Source organism: Acipenser ruthenus, chromosome 32, assembly GCF_902713425.1.
Source record: "Acipenser ruthenus chromosome 32, fAciRut3.2 maternal haplotype, whole genome shotgun sequence".
NCBI classification, from domain to species: domain Eukaryota; kingdom Metazoa; phylum Chordata; class Actinopteri; order Acipenseriformes; family Acipenseridae; genus Acipenser; species Acipenser ruthenus.
Window position 1 is genome coordinate 2,984,274 of NC_081220.1, and position 27,758 is coordinate 3,012,031.

The window sequence follows — 27,758 nt, forward strand, 5'->3', positions numbered from 1 at the left end:
CCTAGAAATTTAAACTGTATCAAACTTCATGAATTATGCTGTCATACTCCATTAACAGTTTGATTCTATCACGTGTACATCCAAAGTTATTAAACTTTAAAGTTGTACAAGGACTTTATAAACACTCTCTATACCTCATCTAATTCAGGATAATTGGAAACAGTAAGGCACTGTGAACAGGCTGGCTGTAGGGGTGACGTCAGGCCAGAAAGAAACACAGACAGGCAGTACTGGTGAGTGAAACTGAGACGCTGCGGTGCTCAGTGTTTTAATAACACACAGAAAATAAAAGCTGAACAAAACAGAACACGGCACTTGAGGCCAAAATAAACAGACAAACAAAAACGAACAGACACTAACAAACAGGGTGGACGAACGCTAAACAAACAAGCCTTGTGCTGATCTAACTCAGCACGTCTAGCAATTGTAATTATTATTTTAAAGCTTACTCTCGACTTCCTCTCCCGTTCTCTCCACACTGAACACCCAATCCCGAGTGACTAAAACGTGCATCTATATATACTGTTGTGCCGGGATTCAATTACCAATTAATTATTCACTTGAATCCCAGCACGTGAACTCATTTGTGCAGTCCCGTGCTCACATACTTTATCTGCACATGAATCCCCGTGCCTAAATATAACTATATATTTTAAATCACTCGTGCTACACAGACCCATTTATATCCCGTGCACCAATACCTATACACCAACATTAACACACCACACACAACATACAACACATAACACACACATGGGCGGGGCACACTGCCACAGGCACACATCAACCTTGACAAAGGAATGTCTAAAGAATTTTCTCCTCGATATCCTTACAACATTTGTCAAGTCCAAGATTTGCCTGTAATATATACATTTTGACCACACTTGCCAGAGGACTGACAGAACGAATCTTGTATGTATAAACAATATTTTTTTGCAGCCGCGGGTTTCTATTTTTTCTGTTAACGTGCCAATGCATGTACTTTGTAGTAACAGAATGACTAATTGAGATGATCAAAGTAACGCAATGATTTGATTGTTTTTGATTGCTCACACTAGGTGGCTTAATGGGGAGGCTATATCTGCATGTTGTGGTGCAGGACTGAAATACAGCTTAAAAAAACAAGTTGTGAAAAAAAACGCAGGGCCCTAGGCATTGGCAGGTTGTGGGCAGTGTAAATGAGCCTTTGGGGGGCGCTATTTATAATCATTTGGGGGTTACAACAGTTGGCATCAGTAAGAAAACCAATAATATTATGTAAAAGTAAAACAAAAAAATTTTGCTTTTGAATCAGCTTTTTGGCTATTTTTGTTTACAAATGTTATACAGATCTGACAACCCTGCCCATGACATTCCGGTCAGGAGCCCTAACCATTAATCCACACTGCTGTCCTACATCTGTCTGCTGTACATACCAACCCCAGTACTGAAAGGGTTGCTGATCACCGTGTCCTTATCTGAATAAACATAGATCACCTTTTTCCCCACATTCCACCAAATGATAAGCATCAGTAACCAGAGTAAATGCAGAAACAGGCCCATCCCTACCAGCAATAATACAAGCCATTCGTGCTGGCAACATGTTGAGTGTGGCAGAGCAGGAATTGGATATGGTTCCGTAGATGAACTATTCATTGGCCAGCTAGTGGTTGGAATTGCTTCCTTGAACATGAATATTGACACCTGCGCGATGACGGAGAGTTCTGAAGTGTGCCCTGCGTCGTCTGTGGCAGTGAGAGCGAAGTATATGATGGTGCTGTTGAATATTTTGGCAGCGTCTCGTGGGAAAAGAAACACCTGCACCTCCCCAGCTGGTTTTAGCTGCAGTGTTGTCGTGTTGATGATGTCACATCCTGTAAAGTTGTCCCTTAGCTGCACCATGCTGCCGCTCATTTTAATCTTGTAACTGGACACTACAAGGTTAGAAAACAAAGTCAATCACAACAATCCTTATATAAAGAAAACACATGGTTCAAATGTAAAAGGTGAAATAGGTGTGTGGCTGTGGGGATTCAGTATGGTTCTACCTTAACAATTAACAGCAGAGAAAGCAGATGTACTGAACCTTGCTTTTGTGTTGTAGATTGAAATCCCAAATACCATATTACATCAAGTTTCACAAATCCAGATTATCTCTAATCTTGGACTTCTTCACCTGAGATAACATGAGGTAGACCACTGTGGCTTAAATTTAAATGGAAATAACTGAACTAACTACTGTATGCCCATTCAAAGGCTTATGATAACCCCTACAGCCCTTTATCCCATACTTTGTTAACACACCTGTATATGAAAGTAAACTAATATGAAAAGTTGATGAGACATGCTGCTCAGAGGGAATATATTGTAAAGCTCAGGTTAATATAAATCACACAGAAAAGGTGATGTTATACATATATAAAAACAGCATCTCTTTTTACTTGTATTGTAGCAAGGATCCTGTGAACTTTTGTTGACTTTTTAGAGAAAGGAGGGGTTGAAATTGAGAACTATGAGATCATCTTCCAATATTTTGGGAAATAAGTTATATCCAATTAATTTTGAAGATTGTTATATGACTCGAATTAGTTCTAAAAAAGAGTTGACCGGATCCTTCTAGAATATGACATTAACTCAAAGATAGGAACTGTCAAGGCAGATTGATGATCAGATTTAATTCAGACTCCTGCTGTATTCAATGGAGGGAAAATCCTATATAATCCCAGAGCAAGACCCCATTCGATACCATTGATCTTGATCTTGCAAGCTGACGTGGTTTGATCAAACTCAGAAGTCTCTGCCTTTTGAAGACATTTCTTATTTGTCATATTTATCTTCCTCTACACTTATGTATTAGTTTTAAGAGAGTGATATATTGAACGTTTTAGAACGTAGCTGTGGGTGTTTTAGCTTGTATTACTGTATTGAAGTAGTAATGCTGTTAAACCTGTAAAGGCACTGGATCTCGCCAGACTGCTTGTTACTCAGGATATTACGGTGGTCTGCGCAACCAACCAATGCAATTTTTAAAGCATTTAATAAACCGAAAAGAGCACAACTACTGCTCTGATTCATTAAAACTTCAAATTAAAATGAGTCTGTGTGATTTTTATTAAAAAGTTGTCTGGACATATAGCATGCCCAGTGCACAAACAAAACCACTACAGGAGTTTTGAACATCTTTGTCCTCCTTAAACGTCTCCCCTGGGTTTAAGAGTGTGCTCAAAGCATTATATATATATATATATATATATATATATATATATATATATATATATTCAAAATATGGATGCATGTACAGTATGTATGCTTGTTCTTATTTAATTTCTGTCTCTTGAGCTTTTGTCAAAAATGTCCTCTGGTGAATCATAATACATTTGTATGTACACTGCTATTCAAGGTGCCCAAATTGACTTCTTTCTGTTAAAAAACAATAATGATAAAAATTAAAATCAATTAGTTATTGGAAAGAACTAATGTAGCTGCAGATTTTCATCCCCATTTTCCCCGTATCTGCTATTAAAGGAATTACCAAGTCCTTTGTCAAAGTCATCCCCCGGAGCTGTCCATGTCAGCTGGATCTTGTCATCAACAATGGATGCTGTGAGGTCAGTGACTCTCCCAGGAGGAAACTCATCTGTGGGATCTGCGGGCACTTTGCTTACTGTCAGTGTGCTTCCTTTACCGCTTCTGCTAAAACTGCCAACATCACTGGTGGTATCATTGGCGTGAGGTGGTTTATTGAAATGGACTGTACCTGTAATGGAACACATGTATAAACCAGGCTATAATTTTTCATGTCTATTTTTTGTTTTTACAAAATTAAGTGTTAAGGCATTGTTTTCTGGTTATTTAATTTCTATTCATATTTAGATGATAACTTGTTAATGTGCATCCCATATAGCCACAAGCAGTAAAACTGGGTGGACTACTCTTTTTTTCTAGCTAAAAAAATGATTTTTTGCAACTTTCTGCAACCATCGTATTGCTGAATTATACAACCTTGTGTGAATTCTATAAGCAAGGGGAATTCTGGAGGGCCTTAGCATATTGATTCTTAAAGGATCTAGACTCCGGATTTATGACAAATAATGATGTTCATGGATTATCACACAAATACCACATTTGTTTCATATGGTACTTCTGACTGATCAATGTCTTACATTTGCTAGATATAATGTTTTAGCCATGGCAATGGGCCTCAGTTTTCATTCATTCAATAAGTCAGCTCAGGGGTGGCCAACCGTAGTCCTGGAGAGCCTCAGGGTGTCCTGGTTTTTGTTTTACCTGAGCCTCTTAACAATAGTAGCCCTGCGGCAGTCATTTTGGAGTTTTTGGTTTTAAAATGTAATTTTCTCCAGTCGTGTAACACATATGGGGCTGTGCATTCATGTTCCTTTCTGTCCGTATGTATTAAATATTCTCATAAAGCATGAAACGCAGGAGTGCAGAAATAAAGGAGATATATTACATTATACCTAAAAGCCCCGGGAGCAGTCACATTGACGACCACACAGAAAATAATTGTATTTTGTTTAGACAGAACGGTATTCTACTTTATTATTTTTATTTACCAGTCCGCAATGTGTTTAGCTGTAATTAGATTAGTCTATTCTCTGCCTGAGTGAATGACTGACAGTCTGTTGTTTTTCAATCAGCCTTTTGAAGGCTGGCGTCTGCTTGCCAGCTGCACTGCTTTGGTCAGTCAATTAGCATCAGGACTAGTGAAAATAAATACCAGAGACCGTGGAGTTTTACAACGCAACAAAATATGGAAAATTAGACTTTTTAGAACTTCTTGTGCTGTGTGCTTCTGTAAAATGTTTTTTTCTAAGTTTATGTATCTATGTTGTTCGGTTGCTTTTGCTCATCTGTTAATAAACCGATTGCTGTTGAAAAGTTAAAAATGTATTGCTATTGTTTCAGTTTTATAAATAAGTATGTTGTCAACATCTGTTCAGATGTTTTTTTTTTATTTACATTTTCTTGTTTTGATTTGTAAAATTAATGTTCATATATATATATATATATATATATATATATATATATATATATATATATGCTTCAGTTTTTCAGATGTTTGTGATGTACTCAATAAAAAAAAATTACATCCTACTGTTTCTCCTTTCGTTATACTGTTTACAGTGTTTTGAATACAGCCGCTCGAAGACTGCTGCTGGGCTTCTAGGTATGAGTATATCTCCGGTCCTTCTAGTGTTAATGAGTTAAAAGGGGATCTCAGTTTTTCTTTTTTTGCTACAACTGTTTAAGTTTGGTATGTGTATTATTTTTTTTACATCCTGACCACTTTTGTACACTATTAAATTGCAGTCTACAGTGCTCCGTTTCCAAGATGGCTTCATATGTACCCTTCAGAAGAACTTCAGAACTACATTTCCCATCATCCTCCTGCTCACGTGTGTATCATATGTGATGAGAAATGTAGTTCTGAAGTTCTTCTGAAGGGTACATATGAAGCCATCATGGAAACAGAGCACAGTGGACTGCAATTTAATAGTGGAAAAAAGTGGTCAGGATGTCAAAAAAAAATTAATACACATACCATACTGAAACAGCTGTAGCAACATATGGGAACATGTAACACACACACACAAAAAAACAACTTGAATTCACCCTTTAATTGACTCAATGACTGGGCTTAACTGGTCAGAAATACCATTTGCTCCAACAGCAGGTATTTAGCAATTGATGAAACGTGCAGGATTGAGACTCTCCAGGACCAGGGTTGGCCATTCCTGAGTCAGCTAGTACCCTGTTGATGTGAATTCATACCATTCTGGGAGATATATCCTGATCTGTAAGGGAGACTGTTTCCTTCCCTGGTGGTAATTTTTACAGTCCCTCCTAGTCCCAGAACCTTAATTTTCAGGCTGTATCTTCCATTGCCCCCGAAGCTGAAGAAGTAACTTGAATAGACCCCGTCGTTTTTAAAAGCATCTGCACCTGCAGATAGACAAGTGGAGAAAAACACATGAACTGCAAAGGGATGTCAAAAACAGCAGGGAGAAGACGAGACAACACAAGTCTTGTTCTATTCCTGCATTATTCACTACCTGCTACAGGAAACGAAGGACACAACATAAACTAAACAGTCCAATGTGTCTGCTGGTTTTTGGTACAATTGTATATGTAACTCAAAATAACTGTTTAAAATGATTAAAAAGCTCTGATTAGGGAGATTATTAGTTCAATTCAGGGTTAAATGAAGTCACTGAGAACCACTGCTCTACACACAGTGTGTTATTTATTAATTTATTTATTTGGCCGACACGATTTTCCAAAGCAACTTACAATTAGTTACTTTTTTTAAATGGTACTGTGACGGGGGACTGCCCCGTCTTTATGATCATGGTTGGGACTGGCAGGGAGGGGGTTAAAATTCCTCCCTGCCAGGAAAACATGTGAGAATGTGGCTGGAGCCCTAATTGACTAATTAGCAATTATTGATTAATTGGGCTCCAGCCACAGGGGATAAAAGCCAGGGGAGAGGCCCTGGCTGGAGAGAGTGGTAGAGAGAGAGTTCTGGAAGGAGAAGGAGTGTTTTGTTTGTGCTGTGTTTTTCTGTTCCAGTGAAGGCAACGCCCAGCCTGGAAACTTTATTTTGTAAGTTTTTGTTTTGTGTTTGTATTTTGTGTTTGAAACCTTTTTGTTTGGCCCTCGTGCCGGTTTATTTTGTATTTTTGTTTATTAAGAACTTTATTTTTGAACTTTATACTGTCTCTGAGTCTCAAACCTCGGTCAATCCTGTCACAGGTACCCATTTATACAGTTGGGATTTTACTGGAGCATATTGCCATATTTATTTTTACCATAATACCATATTTACAGTGTTTTGAAATGCATGCACATGGGTTAGGGAGTGGTTAACATGTAGAAAACAGAAAGTACTGATTAGAGGAGAAACCTCAAAATGGAGCGAGGTAACCAGTGGAGTACCACAGGGATCAGTATTAGGTCCTCTGCTATTCCTAATCTACATTAATGACTTGGATTCTGGTATAGTAAGCAAACTTGTTAAATTTGCAGACGACACAAAAATAGGAGGAGTGGCAAACACTGTTGCAGCAGCAAAGGTCATTCAAAATGATCTAGACAGCATTCAGAACTGGGCAGACACATGGCAAATGACATTTAATAGAGAAAAGTGTAAAGTACTGCACGCAGGCACTAAAAATGTGCGTTATAAATATCATATGGGAGATACTGAAATTGAAGAAGGAATCTATGAAAAAGACCTAGGAGTTTATGTTGTGTTTATGTTATGTTAAGAAATGACTTAATCTAGACAATGTGGGGAAGCTGTAAAAAGGCCAACAAGATGCTTGAATATATAGTGAAAAGTGTTGATTTTAATTCAAGGGAAGTGATGTTAAAACTTTACAATGCATTAGTAAGACCTCATCTAGCATATTGTGTTCAGTTCTGGTCACCTCGTTACAAAAAGGATATTGCTGGTCTAGAAAGAGTGCAAAGAAGAGCAACCAGAATTATCCTGGGTTTAAAAGGCATGTCATATGCAGACAGGCTAAAAGAATTGAATCTATTCAGTCCTGAACAAAGAAGACCACGCAGTGATCTGATTCAAGCATTCAAAATTCTAAAAGATATTGACAGTGTCGACCCAGGGGACTTTTTCGACCTGAAAAAAGAAACAAGGACCAGGGGTCACAAATAGAGATGAAATAAAGGGGCATTCAGAACAGAAAATAGGAGGCACTTTTTTACACAGAGAATTGTGAGGGTCTGGAACCAACTCCCCAGTAATGTTGTTGAAGCTGACACCCTGGGATCCTTCAAGAAGCTGCTTGATGAGATTCTGGGATCAGTAAGCTACTAACAACCAAACGAGCAAAATGGGCCGAATGGCCTCCTCTCGTTTGGAAACTTTATGTTTTCATAAAACAAAAACCTGGATAATGCAAATCCTAATAAAACTCACTCACTTTATAGTTTCTTACAGTAGTCAGTCGTGCTTGTTTGTGTCATCGACTGGCATTCCTTTATTAGTCCAAAGCACTCACACGATGCGTCATTCTGCTACTCATTATTATTAAAATAATCCACCAGCACATTAGAGGCTTTGATTCCTTTAGGAAGCATTGAAATCGCCCCCCATCCCCAGAGCAAAAAGAAAAGATACTTGGCTTGTTTATCCAGACGCTGGCAGACCTTCAGCTCTTTGCTGTTTTTTTCCAATCGTTTACTCTCAGCCATATTTGCATTTACAAAGGGAACCAAGTTATAATTGACCTATAGGGCATGTGTAATATTTTTCTCTGTAGCACGGATGATCCGCAAACCGGAAAATCCGCCCACAGAAAATCAAGAATTGACTGTATTAGTTAAATGAAGGGTTCAATTAAGTAATTGAGAGCTCAGCTGGAACCAGCAGATACAGTGGGTCCCCAGGACCGGAGTTGAGAAGCACTGCACTAGACTCTTATGTGTACCCAGAGTAATGTAATGTAAAAGAACTCAAGCAATAGCCCAGGTATTGTTATTAGAATTACCTGAACCGCTATCCAGAAGAGACAGTTCCACTGTGGATGTGTTCGCCAGCTCAATAATGGCAGTGACATTGGCGTTTATCACAGGAGTGTACCCTTGGTTGACTTCTGCATAGATGATCACTGGCGTCGGATAGGATGTGCTTTCAGTGTTCATCTCAGCATTCACAGTGATCGGAGGCACACACTCATTCACAGCACGGGAGTTTACTGTCACTGTAAAGCTTTGCTGTGATTTGCCACTGTTAAGAATATTGTATCCCCACAAACCTGGCTAAATTAGAAGAAGAAAAACATATCAGTCTTGAAGATACACATATAAAAAATATTATTTGGGTGCCTAAATGTGTACATTGCATGCACACAAATAAGTGGTATATTCAAAACATGACAAAGTTTAATTGGCCAATTCATTTAGGATGACTATATGGCTTCATGTTCACCAGGACAGGAGGACTACACTTCCCAGAATGCATTGGGATGGGAGCTTAAAAACCTGAACTGTGAACTCTGCCCTGGTGAACATGGAAGCATATACAGTAGTCACCATATTTGACTTTGATTCCAAGTTACGTGTACAATTGTATAAGGAACTTAAGTGGGTACTGGCAGTTAAGTTTGAGCATTGGGCACATGCGCAGTACGGTACCGCTAAGTGTCATCTGCTGTGAAAAGCAAAGTCCATTTGTTTTGAATCATGAACTTAGATAAGGTCCACGAAAATAAATCACTCAGCTAAAATAAATCACATACCTGCCAAAGTACAATTAGGTGCTCAATTGTACTTTGGCTGAATTATAACAATTTTCCAGTTCTGCCCTTCATTCCTCTGTTTAAGACACTTCAGATTGTTTGGTTTAAGCACACATTGAAATATGCTGCTAACCTAATTGACCTTGTTCAAATACGTGCTGAAGATGATTTAGTGTAAATAGCTTATAGGATCTAGTTCCTAAAAGTAAAATGATCAATCAGTCGTGAAATCATCCAGTTTCATCTGCCTGATAGCATTGTATTACTTGTATTGTAACACTTGAAATGTATTTGCTTACGATTGTAAGTCGCCCTGGATAAGGGCGTCTGCTAAGAAATAAATAATAATAATAATAATTTGATTTTTTCTCACTGCCTTTCATGAAATAAAACTGAAGGAAAATTATTCATTCACCAACCAGTCTCCTGATCACAATTACATGTTATTTTATTAGACTTATTAAATGAGCTCCCCTTCAGTGAATGCAGCAACACATTGACGTTTCCAGAAAACATCTCTACCTCTTGACAATGTCAAAGCTTCTCTGTGTGATAATTACCTGTGCAGTCCCAGGTAAGGTTAAGCGACCTATTCTCAAGTCAGTCTTGATTTGTAGGTCTTCGTTGCTGTATGATTGACTATTTGGACTGGTTATTAGTATCGTTGGTACATCAGTCTGCCAGGTTATAGTGAAAACTGTATTGTTCCCAACAGTGGAGTCCAAGTATATGGTCCCATGAAACCATTTGCCTGCATCAGTTTGTTTACCATCACTGGTCAACTAAGAAAAAAGAATATAGAGAACAGATGGTTACATTTATGGCGTGATTTTAGGCAAAAATGGCCATTTATGTCTATACATCTACAACAGGGGTGTCAGACTCTGGTCCTGGAGGGCCACTGGGTATGCTGGTTTTCATTCCACCCAAGTCCTCAGTGACTTCACTGATCTAATTAATTAATTAGCTGGATACATTTAACCCCTTATCCAGGCCACACAATATTATAGGCAAATTTAACCTTGAATCAAGCGGGGAACATTTTAAACCATCATCTGTAATTCCTTGCAAAGAAAAGCTAAAATTAACTAAATAATTAGATCAATGAAGTAATTGAGAGCAGAAGAAGTTGGCCTCCAGTAACTGAGTTTGAGACCCCTGATCAAAGGTATTCACCAAGTCAGGTCCTTGTTACTTGGCAAGCTGTACATACCTGTATAACCTCTGCAGCAAAATCTCCAGAGGACACAGACAGTGAACTGAAAACATCAATTAATCCACTTGAGTCCAATTTATCAGAGGCATAGAACTGTAGACCTCCTACAGGACGAAGATTATCAAAACAATAAAGTTAGATGTCTTAATTAATATATTAATATAATAAAAATGTATACATGTCAACTTACACAATTAATTTAATTGGCTGAACGTATGGTATGTAGAGGTCATATCAATCAGTAAATGAATCTTTATTTTATATTATTTATTTATTTATTTATTTATTTATTTATTTATTTATTTCTTAGCAGACACCCTTACCCAGGGCGACTTACAGTCATAAACAAAAAATACATTTCAAGAACCAGCCTTTCATAGTGGAGCACCATCACAAAGTGCTTTACAAGATGGAGTCACAACAAGAAAATCCATAATACTTTAAATACAGAGAAATGCATAATAAATGTTATACAGTTAAAACAAATGCATAATACATTAAATAAAGTGGAAAGTGCATAATACATGAAATAGTATCACCAACACACAGCTAATAGCAGCTATCAGGCTTAAAGAGCATGGAAAGCAAGAGAGAACAGGTGGGTCTTGAGAGCTGATTTAAAGCGAGCGACGGTGGAGCATCAATCACCAAAGCTGGGAGAGAGTTCCAAAGAGTTGGAGCCATGAAGCTAAACGAGCGTTCTCCAAGTGTGGTGCACTTTTGCTTGGGGATAACAAGCAGGCTAGAGTCAGAGGACCTCAGCTTACGGGCAGGGACATAGCGGGTCAGCAGGTTGAGGAGGTACTCGGGACCTGTGTGATGAAGGGCCTTGTAGGTGAGCAGGAGAGTTTTGAAAGTAATCCTGAACTTTACAGGCAGCCAGTACAGCTGGGCAAGACAGGGGGTGATGTGATCACATTTTTTACATCTGGTAAGGATCATGGCAGTGACATTCTGAACTAGCTGCAGTCATTTTATGGTGTGTGCCGGGAGACCACCATATAGAGAGTTGCAGTAGTTGAGTCTAGAGGAGACAAATGCATGACAAAGTATCTCCGCATCCGAGAGGGAAAGGTAAGGACGGACTTTGGAGATGTTTCGAAGATGGTAGAAGGAAGATTTGACGACAGAGGAGATGTGGGCATCAAAGGAGAGGTTGAGAGAGGTTTTGTCTCCCTTTTTCCAGTCTGTCGGTACAACCCCTGTGTCAAGAGACTGTTACATGATCTTGGTTAGCGGTTTGTAAATAACTTCTTTCATTTCTTTGAGTACTATTGGGAGGATCTCATCTGGCCCAGGGGATTTGTTTATTTTAAGAGCTCCTAGTCCCTTTAACACTTCTGCCTCTGTTATGTTAAAGTTATTTAAAATTGGATAGGAACAGTTCGACATGTGGGGCATGTTGTCTGTGTCCTCCTTTGTAAAAACCTGTGAAAAGTAATCATTTAATATATTTGCTATTTTTTTCTTCGTCTATGATTTTGCCATTTGTGTCTCTTAGACATTTAACCTCCTCTTTGAATGTTCTCTTGCTGTTATAATATTGGAAAAACATTTTGAAATTGGTTTTAGCCCCCTTAGCAACACTGATTTCTATCTCTCTCTTGGCCTTTCTAACTTCCTTTTTGACTTGTGTTTGCAGTTCCAAGTACTCTTTCCGTGTACTTTGTTTTTGGTCCCTTTTAAATGCTCTGATATGTGCCTTTTTTCGCTGAATTTTTTTTTTTAATTGATCTATTAAACCATTTTGGCCATTTTGTTTTAGATTTAGATTTGTCTACTTTTGGGATGTAATTGTTTTGCACCTCTAGTACTACATTTTTAAAAAACAGCCATCCTTTTTCTGTGGATGTTTTCTCTATTTTACTCCAATCTACTTCTGTTAGTCTCTGTTTTTTACCTTCATAGTTTGCTTTTCTAAAATTGTAAACCTTAGCTTTAGTCATTACTTTTGGGGTTTTAAAAAACACTTCAAATGAGACCATGTTGTGGTCTGAGTTTGCCACCCTCCACGAGCACTGCTGCACGCACCCAGGACTGGTGACCGTGTCTGTATTATTGTGGGGTGGATATTATTGTTTATTATTTGGGACTGCAATCCCCTTGTTATTTACCCCGTGCTCTACACATTGGTGTGTATTGCCAGGGGGATTATTGTTTGGTCGCCAGACAGGATTACAAGGCTCTGTCTGTTTCATTACCGCACTGCATCACTCCTGCACCTGTTTCCACTCAGCCACTTTGCCACATTCCTGTGATGCAGTTCCATACTCAATTGCAGGCGCCATTTGTGGAGCCCACTCAGTACTGAATACATTGCAGCCATGCTGTGTTGCAGCGCCTGGACAGACCAGTATTTTTTTTTTTTTTTTTTAACAACAATAAAATATATTGTTAATATAAAGTCACTTACTGTAAATTAATGCTTAATTATGTCAAGAAACATGTTGCCAGGGCAAACGTGAATACGTTAAAAGCATTGCGAGTGCACTGTCAAAGTGCTCTCTGGGCTCCAGAAATGGCTCCACTGTTTACTAACTCCGCCCACTTGTGACATTTGTCCTATCCTTCTTTATATAGTCCTAGCAGTGAACTCCACCTACTTGTGACATCATTGTCCTGTCCTTCCTTATATAGTCCTAGGTTCCCACATGCTATCCAAACAGATGGAGGTGGTAATCGAACCCGGGACCTCCCGCCGGCTCTGCATCACAGCACCGATACCACTGTACAAAAGAGGCAGGCTCCCTTGTCTTGTGATTGTGTCACTTATCAGCCCTGACCCCTACCCCATTACTTTGTTACAAAAACATGTTCTACATTGTTTCTACCTGTTGCATTAGACATTTCCTCAAGGGCGCTATCTGCAGAAGGTCCCAGCGCTACGGTATGAATAATGCTTCCACTGTTCTTAACCTCCTCAAGACAAGATCTAACAGCGCTGTCTTCCCCGTCTGTGAGCAAAATGATTTCGTCACCTGATGTTTCTCCATCATCTCCTCGAAGAACCTAAAGTTTACAGAAACAAGAACCAGGGAGATAGAAGTTTAACACTCTCAGGGGCCCTTCCATTTTCAATATTGCCATTCCCAATGGATCCGGATTTAAATGGATCAAATAAGCTGCTATTCCAGGACATACTGTATACAGTACTGACAAATAAGCTGCTATTCCAGGACATAGTGTATACAGTACTGTCAAAAAGGGACAGGAAATGATTACCGGTACCATCCTGAAAGGGGAACTCGGCAGTACATAAATAAAATTAAAGACAAATTATCCCACCGTGCTGTCCGAATGTGTTTGGTTATTGTATAATAATCATATGCTCCAAAACATAAGAACATAAGAAAGTTTACAAACGAGAGGAGATCATTCAGCCCATCGTGCTCGTTCGGTTGTTAGTAGCTTATTGATCCCAGAATCTCATCAAGCAGCTTCTTGAAGGATCCCAGGGTGTCAGCTTCAACAACATTACTGGGGAGTTGGTTCCAGACCCTCACAATTCTCTGTGTAAAAAAGTGCCTCCTATCTTCTGTTCTGAATGCCCCTTTATCTAATCTCCATTTGTGACCCCTGGTCCTTGTTTCTTTTTTCATGTCAAAAGAGTCCCCTAGAATTTTGAATGCTTGAATCAGATCACCGCGTAGTCTTTTTTGTTCAAGACTGAATAGATTAAATTCTTTTAGCCTGTCTGCATATGACATGCTTTTTAAACCCGGGATCATTCTGGTTGCTTTTCTTTACACTCTTTCTAGAATATCCTTTTTGTAACGAGGAGACCAGAACTGAACACAATATTCTAGGTGAGGTCTTACTAATGCATTGTAAAGTTTTAACATTACTTCCCTTGATTTAAATTCAACACTCCTCACAATATATCCGAGCATCTTGTTGGCCTTTTTTTATAGCTTCCCCACATTGTCTAGATGAAGACATTTCTGAGTCAAAATAAACTCCTAGGTCTCATTCAAAGATTCCTTCTTCAATTTCAGTATCTCCCATATGATATTTATAATGCACATTTTTAGTGCGTGCGTGCAGTACTTTACACTTTTCTCTATTAAATGTCATTTGCCATGTGTCTGCCCAGTTCTGAATGCTGTCTAGATCATTTTGAATGACCTTTGCTGCATAATGCCACACTGCCAATGTGAAAAATCACTCTTGTGGAGCATCTCTTCTGAGCCAGAAGACTAGTCTTCCATATGTACCACCAGCGTACCGACACATGTGCAGTGAAGCGACGCATTTGCTTTGAAAGTTCTGTACGGAAACAAGTCTCCACTTTGTTAGTGGTAGCAAAAAAAAAAAAAAAAAGACGCAATTTGTTCCCAACTAATGAAGACCAGGGGCAGTGTCTGCCACACACACACACACACACGCACACACAGACACACATACACGCACACACACTCACGCACGCACACACACCGTCACATTCCCCATAGACATTTTTTACCTAGTAGTTGGACCTACTGTGTTTACTCTAGAACCAGTAGGGGAGTTTAAACCAAGTGAGCAGATTCCATCAAGAATAAGTTTGTTTTAAACCGTGCCAGATCACCACTTCAACACCATGACGTACGCACATACGTCAAATGAAAACCCTCTTACAGTACCATGCCATACGTGTTTTTATCTCTATATTGAACATGGGTATGTAGTACACAGGAGCATAAAGGGTTAATGAAAAACACAGTTTAGGTCATGTATTTGTGTTTTATTTGTCATATGTTAACATTTTATAGCAATTACAGGTTTGAAAACATTATTATTATTATTTTCAAAATCTGGTACCTGGGAAGGGGTTTCATTTTTACCTCTGGAGTTGAAACAATGCACAGAAGAAACACCCATTGAAAATGGACCTGAAGGTCATATACCAATATGATCATAATACATACTGTACATACCTCAAATCCTTTTCTTATACCGCTGCATATATTGGTCCCGCCACCAGCTGTACTTGGCAAATGACTGATCAGATCTGTCCGGACTGCTTCACTGTCGATCAACGTAAGTGATTTCTGAATGGCAGCATCGCTGCTAAATGTTACAATTCCAACCCACGAGCCTTTGTCAATAATTTCCATCAGAAACACTTCAGAAGCCCGCCGCAGCCTTGTAATCCTGTCAAACTGAGAAAAAAGGGGGTACACCCTGAACATCAGTAGCTGCTCTCCATACAAGCAAGTAATTACAGTGGACAGGCATTGTTCTCTGTAACAATTTAACCCAGTCCTATAAACTCCCTCCCCCTTCACTGTATCTCAATTACAACCGAGAAACCTGTTGATAGTAAAATTGGCTACAATGACAGGCTTTTTCTGTGAAACAACTAAATGTGCTTTAAATCATATTAATGTTACTTTGTTTCACTTTGATTTAAAAGTGAATGCAAACAAAAGTGCAACATGTTAAAAAGCATCTCACAATCCTAATGCATAATTATTAATGAAATACTGAGGTTATTAAAATGTTGTGCTTCAGTGTTATCAATAATATACAACTTGGTACATTTTTTTAATAAGCCTTAAGCCCACCAGTTCAGTTTAGTTCCAGCTGCCTAAGTGGATACATATCTGCATTTTTCTGAGATGGCATCAAGAGGCTGCAAGCATCCGGCAGACGCATTTTGCTATGTCTGCGGCCAATTTATCAAGACAAGAGCGAAAAAGTACTCCGTGGATGCATCTGCTAAGATGTGTGAGGCCTACAAGGCATATTTTGGCACGCCTGTCGAGGATCAAGACAAACCCTGGTCACCTCATTTCACCTGCGAGCATTGCAAAAAAACTCTGGAAGGTAAGATGGACAATTGTTGCTCGGAATTTTATGTTATAAAATTTGTTAAAATTTTTAAAATTGTAAAAGTTTTTAATTTTAAAATGTTTTACAATTTTCAATGTTATTGAAAAAATATATCATATATGAAAAATGTTGCGAGAATCTCTTACACATTAGTCATGGGTGAAATAAATGTATTTTTGTGGGATGGAACAGAGGGGAAAAGAGATCCATTAAGTTCACTATCCCAAGAATTTGGCGGGAACCCACTGACCACTCAAGCAACTGCTACTTCTGCATGGTGGACCCTTCCAAACGTTAATTTTGATTCATATGTTGTTTTTTTCTGACTTTATGTGAACGAAAAGACACAAATTCGCCCGTTTTCTCATTGGAAATAGGTAAATTTCAAAATATCACTGTCCTGGTCACAAAAGCAAAGTCTGTTTTATTTACTTCGATTCCCAAATCGTAAAACGTACAAATCTTTGTCTTTTAGACATAGTGTAGTGAATTATTTAGGCCTACTTAAAGGGGAACTCAAGTTGTTTTTGTGTGTGTGTGTTACATGTTCACATACGTTGCTACAACTGTTTAAGTATGGTATGTGTATTGTTTTTATTTCATTATTTTGATATCTTGACCACTTCTTTACACTATTAAACTGCAGTCCACTGTGCTCTGTTTCCAAGATGGCTTCATATGTACCCTTCAGAACTACATTTCCCATCACCCCCATCATACATATGTGAGCAGTAGGATGATGGGAAATGTAGTTCTGAAGTTCTTCTGAAGGGTACATATGAAGCCATCTTGGAAACAGAGCACTGTAGGCTGCAATTTAATAGTGTATAAAAGTGGTCAGGATGTAATAAAAACAAACAAAAAAAACAATACACATACAAATACTTAAACAGTTATGGCAACATATGGGAACATGTAACACACACAAAAAACAACAACGTGAGCTCCCCTTTAAATACACCGCTGTTTTAGTTAGCTAATTAAAACGACTGGCAAGCACAGCAAGCAGCACGTCATCTCAGCTGTTTAAACTGCTGGTACTCATGTGAGAACCTAATGGAAAAAACATGTTGTGAACCCCTGATAACTGATAATAGTTTCTTACACCTCCCATGCTTCCGGATACATCCAGGACCAAACACACCACCCTGTGTCTCGCCTGAAGTAAAGTAAACGTTATTTCAGGGGGACTAGTGGACACAGGGGGGTTGCTTCCCCTGAAATCCTTCGTCTGTCTGATCACTTCCCAAGTGCTTCTGTAATTACAGATTTTATTCTGTTGATTGGGAGCTTCATCATTGTGGGTATTCTCATCACAAAAATCTGTGACCTGCAAAAAAACTGAAAAATTAGGACACAAGAAGATCTTTCCTTGTTACATAGAAATAATTCCTAGTAGCAATATACAGTGCCTATAGAAAGTCTACACCCCTTTCAAAATGTTCACCTTTTGTTGCCTTATAGCCTGGAATTAAAATGCATTAAACATTTTTTTTCATTTATCTACACATCCTACCCCACAACTTCCAAGTGAAAAAAATATTCTAGAAATTTGTAGAAAATTAATTAAAAATAAAAACTGAAATAGCTTGGTTGGATAAGTGTCCACCCCCCTTGTAATAGCAATCCTAAATTAGCTCAGGTGTATCCAATCGCCTTCAAAATCACACACCAAGTTAAGTGGCCTCTACCGGTGTTAAATTGTAGTGATTCACATGATTTCAGGATAAATTCAGCAGTTCCTGTAGGTTCCCTCTGCTGGGTAGTGCATTTCAAAGCAAAGACTCAACCATGAGCACCAAGGAGCTTTCAAAAGAACTCTGGGACAAAGTTGTTGAAAGGTACAGATCAGGGGATGGGTATAAAAGAATATCAAAGGCCTTGAATATCCCTTGGAGCACGGTCAAAACGATTATTAAGAAGTGGAAGGTGTATGGCAAGACCCTGCCTAGATCAGGCCGTCCCTCCAAACTGGATGACCGAGCAAGAAGGAGACTGAACAGAGAGGCTACCAAGAGGTCAATGGCAACTTTGCAAGAGCTACAGACTGGTCAAAGTGTGCATGTGACAACAATATCCCAAGCACTCCACAAATCTGGCCTGTATTTTACTCAAGAAAGACCACCTTGAATCCCGTTTGAAGTATGCAAAAAACACTCAGGAGATACTGTAGCCATGTGGCAAAAAGTTTTGTGGTCTGACGAAACTAAAATTGAACTTTTTGGCCTAAACACAAAGCGTTATATTTGGCACAAACCCAACACAGCGCATCACCCAAAGAACACCATCCCTACTGTGAAGCATGGTGGTGGCAGCATCATGTTATGGGGATGTTTCTCATCGGCAGGTACTGGGCCACTTGTCAGGATAGAAAGGAAAATGAATGGAGCAAAGTACAGAGAAGTCCTTGAGGAAAACCTGCTGCCCTCTGCAAGAAAGCTGCAACTGGGACGGAAGGTCACCTTTCAGCATGACAACAACCCAAAGCACACAGCCAAAGCTACACTGGAGTGGCTAAGGAACAAAAAGGTAAATGTCCTTGAGTGGCCCAGTCAGAGCCCCGACCTAAATCCAATCGAAAATTTGTGGCATTACTTGAAGATTGCTCTCCATCAACGCTCCGCAAGGAACTTGACAGAGCTTGAACAGTTTTGTAAAGAAGAATGGTCAAATATTGCCAAATCTAGGTGTGCAAAGTTGGTAGAGACCTATCCCAACAGACTCACAGCTGTAATTGCTGCCAAAGGTGCTTCCACCAAGTATTAACTCAGGGGGTGGAGACTTATCTAATTATGATCTTTCAGTTTTGTATTTTTAATATATAATCTTTTTTCTCAATAAAATCTTTTTTCCCTTAACAGTGTGCAGTATGGTGTGTAGATAAGTGGAAAAAATCCTCATTAAAATGCATGAAACTCTGAGGCACTGACACAACAAAATGTGAAAAAAGTTCAATGGGGTGTAGACTTTCTATAGGCACTGTATATATACACACACACACACACACACACAATATATATATATATATATATATATATATATATATATATATATATATATATATATATATATATATATATATATATATATGGATTGGAGAGGAGGGAATTGTGGAAGCTTATTGCCCGGAGGAAAGATGTCCTCAACATGGCCACTCATGGAGAGAAGGCTTTGTGCAAGCATATGTGTACCGTATGTGTATGTTGTACTGTACTTGCTCTTACTGTAATGTGATTTTTTTTTGTAATGTGATATTTGGTAACAAATGTAAGTTGCCCTGGATAAGGGAGTCTGCTAAGAAAATAAATCATAAAAAAAAATAATAATCATTGTGAATTGTGAGGCTATCATTATGCATTATACTGACTAATTACTGTTGTGTTTGGTTGTTCAGGGTTTGTTTCTGTTCATGACGTGTGTGTGGGTGGGTGTCGTGCTGTGTGGATTGTGTGTGTTGCAGTAGGTGAGCGTGCGTGCTTGACAGCAGAGAGATGCCATGCTTGAGATGTATAAGACACACATTAAAGAGTCCTGCTAGTTTACCTTAAGTTTTTGGAGTCGTTTTTTTACATCATAACACTTACGTCAGGCAGGAATTGTTGGAACATTATAGATGCATTTGTGTTTTGTTTCTGATGGGGAATGAATGTGCAGTCAGCTTTCGGTAAACCTGTGCTTGTGTCAGTTTCACAGCTTGATCCAGTCCCAGGATTAATTAAATACCCAGTGATGTCCTTTGAGCACCTATCAAAAACACACAGTCATGAATAGTTCTGATACAGCCACCTGAAAAGTGTGTGTTATAATGCTTATAAATGAGCTCATTATTATTATCAATGTCCAAAAAAAAAATAACATATATGCACAAATGATGCAGTTACAAGATAGCTCTTAATTAGTATTGGAATCATTCAAAGAATATTTCATGTTTTGTGAAGGAAGAGGTTAGAAATTAATAATGGACTAAGCAATGAGTCCTCATCCCAAAAGCACCTATTTATAACCATTGTCATTGTCAAAAATATATTTGCTTTAAATTATAAATGGTCAGTTTTGTTACCTTGTTGCTTCAATCTGTCCCTTGGATGACCGGTAGAATGGTTTCTTCAGCGTGTCGTATTCACTGAACACCCCCCACCGAAAATTTGCCCATGTATGCACAAAGACACGTCCTAAAATAAATGAATACATTCCATTCAAATAAATCCATCCTTTACTACGCTACCTTGACAACGGCTGTTTTAGACCATCTGTTCTTTCACTGTCAACAATGCATTTTAACAGGATTCTAGCTAGGACTAGTATGCTTTGCAACCACTCTTTACACTTTTATAACAGTAGATGAGTCAGTTTAACAGTGCCTTGTAAGCATTAATAGTGGTCTACCTTACCTAAGATAACATTAGGTACATTAGTCCAAGATTAGTGCTAACCAGGTTCTGTGAACCCAGCCATTAATGGGCAGTATTAACAGTGATTTCATCTTACCACGGGGCCCAAAGTTATCAACAACCTCATCTTGCAGGAGATACTTGGGAGTGAAATGAATATATTTGCCTTCTTCTCCACATTGCCCATTGGTCACTGCATACGGGGTGCTGGCAATGTCTGTACAAAATGGATCCGCAACAATAATGCTCGCCTGAAAAAAATTAAAATTACAGACACAGTACGTTTACGAACATTAGTATTGTGTCATTCTGCACTTCTAGGAGTCTTAACCTTGGTTTTAATATCAGCTATCTTTGAACCTTTTCAAATGATTGACCTTTGATTGCGCTGGAGATCTGCTCTAGGTAAAAAGTGGATTAGATTGGAGAAAGAAAACCAAGAAACGCAGCAAACAACCAAAGACGCAATACAAGTGCTTCCCAAGAGCCACCCTCAAGTGAAACCCTGGGCCTGGAGAACCCCTATCCAGCAGGTGTTATCAATAACCCTTAAATTAAAGGGTTTCAAACTGCAAGGCACACCCTCCTGGGGGGGGGGGGCCCGACGAGTTTATTAGGGGGGTGCCAACACCTGACTGGAAAATACATTTTTCTGACTTCCTGCCGATTGTGAAAGCTCTGCGGTAAATGGCAGACTCGGTAGGCCTCCAGGATGATTGACTTAATAACCTACCCAGGCAGGGATCATGTTTAATCTGACCAACCCCCTGTTAAATCTGACCAATCCCTGTTTACAGAGCTTGTGTCGTTTCACACCTATCGTAGCTCAGCGACACTATCGCCCAGCCCTCCTTCATTTGAAAGTGCAGCAGCGGTGGGTTTTAATTAGTGCTGGGATAAACACAGGATTTTCATGTTTGGATAGTCGCTCATAATTTAAATACTCCTTCAGATATTCGTTAGTTTTTCAAAAAGTAATAAAAGTCATTATATTGCGCTGCCATTGCTGTTTCTTTACAGTAAACAGCGGCCATCGACACGTTTTCATAAAGTAATAAAATGAGGTTTACTTGTGCCTTTTTGTAGCTGAACAAAGAAATGAAAAACTGAAATTTAACTTTAAACACTTCAAATAAAACAAAGGGCCTTGTAAAGTGAAGGGGGAAAAAATCAACGTTTTGGTTCTCGTTTATTACATTCCACATAAAGTAACAACAAAATATATACAATCTATATACAAATCACTACACAGCATTTTCAGGAAGTTGGGTACTATTTAAGATAGGCATGTCAGTCCCATGAGATTGTGGTTCGCTCTGGTAGTCTAAAGCAGCACAATGCATTTTTTGTCACAGATGGCTTTCCATAGAGATCACTATAGGTGCTCATGCATAATTTGATTTTTTTTTACTTTTTGCTGTCTAAAACTCTTAAATAGAGGCTCAAGAGCTGTGTTGATTCTGTGTTTTTTTTGTGTGTATATATATATATATATATATATATATATATATATATATATATATATATATATATATATTAATCTCACACGTCACACAGAGGTATTTTTCATTTGCCATTTTTTGAAACTGTTGCACATATTCTGGTGAGCCAGTAAATAAGTGGAGTTTAGCACAGAGAGATGGGTTTTTAATATTTTGTTTTGCTTGGTCCTTAGTTGTTTATTTGACCTGTGCTAATAAACTGCTGAATTTAAGCACAAAGCTACTGCCTGTGTGGAGCCTGCTTTCATCTTAAACATTGTATTTTGTATCTTGCTCTTCATTGTACTGTAATTCTTGATATGTATTTTTTGTATACAACTGTAAGTCGCCCTGGGTAAGGGCGTCTGCTAAGAAATAAATAATAATAATAATTTAAAATAATTAAAAAGCTCTGATTTTTAGCCACTTCAACATTTCGATGACCAAAACAAACATCAAGAGAACGAAAGGAACAACATCAAGGACCCTATAAACAGTGCTGGCCAGGCAACAAAAAGAAGGGAGGTCATGATTGTTGGGGACTCCATATTGAGAAACACAGCAAGTTCAGTTCGCAGTTTGGACCCCCTTATTACAACAGTGTGCTACCTTCCAGGAGCCTCTGTCAAGCACATAACTGAGAACGTGGACAGGCTACTAGAACGAACAGGAGACGACCCGGTAGTAGTCGTCCACATCAATACAAACAACATTGGAAGAGACAGGCCAAGATCCCTGCAAAACAAATTCAGAGAGCTAGGAAGGAAATTAAAAGACAAGACCAAAACTGGTATTTTCTGGGATACTGCCGGCACCTCGCAAAGGACCATATGGACAGCTGGAAATACAAAATCAAAATGCATAGTTGAAATCGTGGTGCACACAGGAAGGCTTCATCTTTCTTGAACATTGGAGCACATTCTACAACAAGGACTATGTATACAGGTGGGACGGACTGCCCTTAAACAAAAAGGGAACCAATCTACTCGGAGAAAGAATATTTGAAGAGGTTCAGAAGCATTTAAAACTAGAAAGGAAGGGGGGAGAAAACAAAAAAACAGAAGGGAGACAACATCAAAACAAGGGCGACAACTCAGGTAAGACAGCTATTAAATGTATTTATCTTAATGCTAGAAGTCTCAGAAAAAAAACTTGAAGCTACTGCACTAACAAGTAACTACGATGTGATAGGTGTTATAGAAACTTGGTTGTCTGAGAGTGATGGAGACGAATATAATATTAGTGGGTACACACTGTATAGGAAAGACAAGCAGGACAGAAGAGGCATAGGGGTAGCGCTATACATAAGAAATAGTTTTGCCCAGGTGTTAAATCTGGACAAAGAAAACAACGCCGAATCAATATGGATCAGAATAATGGACAAAAATTCAAAGGGCATAATAATAGGAGCATGCTGTAGACCGCCAAATTCAGACGCCAAGCAAAATAATCGGTTATACAATGACATTAGAAATGCGTGTACAAAAGGAGAAGCTATACTAATGGGGGATTTCAACTTCCCCCATATAAAATGGGAGAACCCGGTGGGGAGCACGATAGACGAAATTGAAATGGTGGAAATGACAAATGACTGCTTCCTAACGCAATTTGTCAAGGCACCGAAGACAAATTCTCATGGCAACGAAGACAGAATAACTAAAACAGAGGTCATTGGCAAACTCAGACCACAACATGGTCTCATTTGATGTGTTTTTTAAAACCCAAAAGTAATGACTAAATCTAAGGTTCACAATTTTATTAAAGCAAACTATGAAGGTATGAAACAGAGACTAACAGATGTAGATTGGAGTAAAATAGAGAAAACATCCACAGAAAAAGGATGGCTGTTTTCTAAAAATGTAGTACTAGAGGCGCAAAACAATTACATCCCAAAAGTAGACAAATCTAAATCTAAAACAAAATGGCCAAAATTGTATAAAAGCGCAATTAAAAAAATATTCAGTGAAAAAAGGCACTTTACAGAGCGTTTAAAAGGGACCAAAAACAAAGTACACAGAAAGAGTACTTGGAACTGCAAACACAAGTCAAAAAGGAAGTTAGAAAGGCCAAGAGAGAGATAGAAATCAATATTGCTAAGGGGGCTAAAACCAATTCCAAAATGTTTTTCCAATATTATAACAGCAAGAGAACATTCAAAGAGGAGGTTAAATGTCTAAGAGACACAAATGGCAAAATCATAGACGAAGAAAAAAAATAGCAAATATATTAAATCATTACTTTTCACAGGTTTTTACAAAGGAGGACACGGACAACATGCCCCACATGTCAACCTGTTCCTATCCAGTTTTAAATAACTTTAGCATAACAGAAGCAGAAGCGTTAAAGGGACTAGGAGCTCTTAAAATAAACAAATCCCCTGGGCCGGAGAAGATCCTCCAAATAGTACTCAAAGAAATGAAAGAAGTTATTTACAAACCGCTAACCAAGATCATGCAACAGTCTCTTGACACAGGGATTGTACTAACAGACTGGAAAATTGCAAACGTAATACCGATCCTCAAAAAGGGAGACAAAACCGAACAAGGTAACTACAGACCAATAAACCTGACTTCTGTTATATGTAAACTTATAGAAACTATAATAAGATCTAAAATGGAAAATTACCTACATGGTAACAATATCCTGGAAGTCAGTCAGCATGGTTTTAGGAATAGGAAATCATGTCTAACTAACCTGCTTGACTTTTTTGAGGATGCAACATCGACAAATGATAATTGCAAAGCATACGACATGGTTTATTTAGATTTCCAGAAAGCTTTTGACAAAGTCCTGCATAAAAGATTAATTCTCAAACTGAACGCAGTAGGGATTCAAGGAAATGCATGCACATGGATTAGGGAGTGGTTAACAGGTAGAAAACAGAAAGTACTGATTAGAGGAGAAACCTCAAAATGGAGTGAGGTAACCCGTGGTGTACCACAGGGATCAGTATTAGGTCCTCTGCTATTCCTAATCTACATTAATGATTTAGATTGTGGTATAGTAAGCAAACTTGTTAAATTTGCAGACGACACAAAAATAGGAGGAGTGGCAAACACTGTTGCAGCAGCAAAGGTCATTCAAAATGATCTAGACAGCATTCAGAACTGGGCAGACACATGGCAAATGACATTTAATAGAGAAAAGTGTAAAGTATTGCATGCAGGCAATACAAATATGCATTATAAATATCATATGGGAGATACTGAAATTGAAGAAGGAATCTATGGAAAAGACCTAAGAGTTTATGTTTACTCAGAAATGTCTTTATCTAGACAATGTGGGGAAGCTAATAAGAAAGGCCAACAAGATGCTCGGATATATTGTGAGAAGTGTTGAATTTAAATCAAGGGAAATAATGTTAAAACTTTACAATGCATTAGTAAGACCTCACCTAGAATATTGTGTTCAGTTCTGGTCTCCTCGTTACAAAAAGGATATTGCTGCTCTAGAAAGAGTGCAAAGAAAAGCAACCAGAATTATCCCGGGTTTAAAAGGCATGTCGTATGCAGACAGGCTAAAAGAATTGAATCTATTCAGTCTTGAACAAAGAAGACTATGCGGCGATCTGATTCAGGCATTCAAAATCCTAAAAGGTATAGACAATGTCGACCCAGGGGACTTTTTTGACCTGAAAAAGGAAACAAGGATCAGGGGTCACAAATGGAGATTAGATAAAGGGGCATTCAGAACAGAAAATAGGAGGCACTTTTTTACACAGAGAATTGTGAGGGTCTGGAACCAACTCCCCAGTAATGTTGTTGAAGCTGACACCCTGGTATCCTTTGAGAAGCTGCTTGATGAGATTCTGGGATCAATAAGCTACTAACAACCAAACAAGCAAGATGGGCTGAATGGCCTCCTCTCATTTGTAAACTTTCTTATGTTCTTATGATTATACAAATTATTAGTTCAACTAAGGCTTCAATGAAGTAATGGAGAACTCATCTGGAACAAAAACCAGCAGACACAGACAGAGGTCCCCAGGACCAGGGCTGGGACGCGCTGCTCTGTGAGGATACCTTTTTGTACGACTCTCTTGTGGGTTTCTTGTAGAGAGTATGGTTTTCTGCCCAGGTGCTGGGCACCAGGATTTTAACATCACGGTAGAAAGCACGCCGCCTCGTGGCTGTGAATAAATAAGAAGAAGCTTCCTTCACCATTCCCTGGGGTGTGGAAAGAAACACAAAACAAATTACCACCAAACTCTTAAACACAATTCTATTGCAAGGTATTCTCAGATATTTTATTACACAGATTCATTTCACTGTGCAATACTTGCAGGATCGATAATTAACAGAAATCAGCATAACATGTTTAGTAAGCAGATTAATTATAAAATAAGAATTTGATATTTCTTTCATTAATATCCCACTAAGACATATAAAAACTGTATGCGTATAATTGAATGTGGCTTCATTATTAGTGCTTAGATTTGTATTGAATTATTGAAAATACACCTAATACTTCAGAATTCCTGAGTTAGTGTATCCCTAAGTGTTTCTACTAAGGGCATGCATCTACTAAGAAAATAAATAATAATACCATACAGTAAAGGCGTCGATTTTTAATGCTGTTGATTATATTAAGGTGTATAAATACTGTATGTGCATAATTGAAATATTGGTCACACTTTATTTTCAGTGGTCAATTTTGTGTGTAAGTATGGAATAATTACTTTTGTACTTTCAGTGCAGTCACTCATAGTTACAATGCAGGTAATGTGTAATTACACATGCAGATGTGTAATAATTTAACGACATAAGTAGTTACACATTACCTACATTGTAACTATGTGTAACTGCACTGTAAGTACAAAAGTAATTATTTAGTACTTACACCCAAAATTGACCACTTACGTAGTGTGACCAAAATATTAATAACAGACAGTAAAGACGATGAATTTAGTATTTAAAGCTGTTGAGGCAGACTTGCTTTGATCTTTAGAAATGTCTACACAAAAAAAAAACGAAACACATTACTGCAACACTTTCAGAACTCCTTAATAATCACAATTAGCATTTGTTATCTAAATGCCTTGGTGCTTTAAGAAAAAAAAAACACACTGACTTAAAAATGTGAAATGTATGTACTTAATCTTGGATTTTGCATATTAATGATATCCCTTTCGAACTTAGGGACATTTTAGTCAATGTTATATTATTATTACTTCTCAAAATAAAGAACACACAACATCACAATAAAATAGACGGACATTATGAATCTGAACAGCGAGTTTTATTTGTAAACAGTGTGTAACTGATAAAGATATCAGAACACTTCAGGGTCTTGATTTTTGACAGTCTATGCTTATTGCATAATCATATGATCCTGTTCATTTGTATTTATGCACGTTACTTTACTCTGTAATAGGTTAAGAGGTTTGCATGCCTTACCTTGATGTTTTCAATAAGCTTTGGATCTTCAGATACTTTAGGATGGATAGCGATAACCACTCCATTGTAGCCATTGTTTATCAGTTCTATAGTGGAACAGTCTGTTAAGAACACGCCAAACAGCAAATACAGCAGAACACTGAATAAAGTCATGTTATACATTGTAGCTGTTTGCATTGAAGATCAATAGAAGTATTGCT

At 38.3% G+C, this 27,758-nt stretch overlaps 1 protein-coding gene across 1 annotated transcript; it reads right to left on the minus strand.

The window, feature by feature from the left end:
- Positions 1-231: 231 nt before the first annotated feature.
- Positions 232-27,758, minus strand: LOC117395337 (calcium-activated chloride channel regulator 1-like). The gene is made up of 14 exons (XM_033994200.3): positions 27,559-27,758; positions 26,185-26,328; positions 20,779-20,932; positions 20,351-20,462; positions 19,875-20,034; positions 17,396-17,620; positions 15,393-15,617; positions 13,308-13,485; positions 10,474-10,580; positions 9,821-10,042; positions 8,511-8,781; positions 5,773-5,943; positions 3,512-3,736; positions 232-1,913 (listed from the first exon to the last, which is right to left on the minus strand). The coding sequence occupies exons 1-14, from the start codon at positions 27,733-27,735 to the stop codon at positions 1,393-1,395; spliced, it is 2,892 nt and encodes a 963-aa protein (XP_033850091.3). The 5' UTR covers positions 27,736-27,758; the 3' UTR covers positions 232-1,392.

Bases quoted from the DNA above. Each gene is read 5' to 3' on its own strand.
- LOC117395337 (XM_033994200.3), bottom strand. From the start codon at position 27,735: ATGCAAACAGCTACAATGTATAACATGACTTTATTCAGTGTTCTGCTG. The intron at 17,621-19,874 runs GTAAGTGTTATG...GTTTTTTTGCAG, and splicing joins TCCAACAATTCCTGCCTGAC to GTCACAGATTTTTGTGATGA. The intron at 1,914-3,511 runs GTAATTCCTTTA...CTAACCTTGTAG, and splicing joins TGACTTTGACAAAGGACTTG to TGTCCAGTTACAAGATTAAA.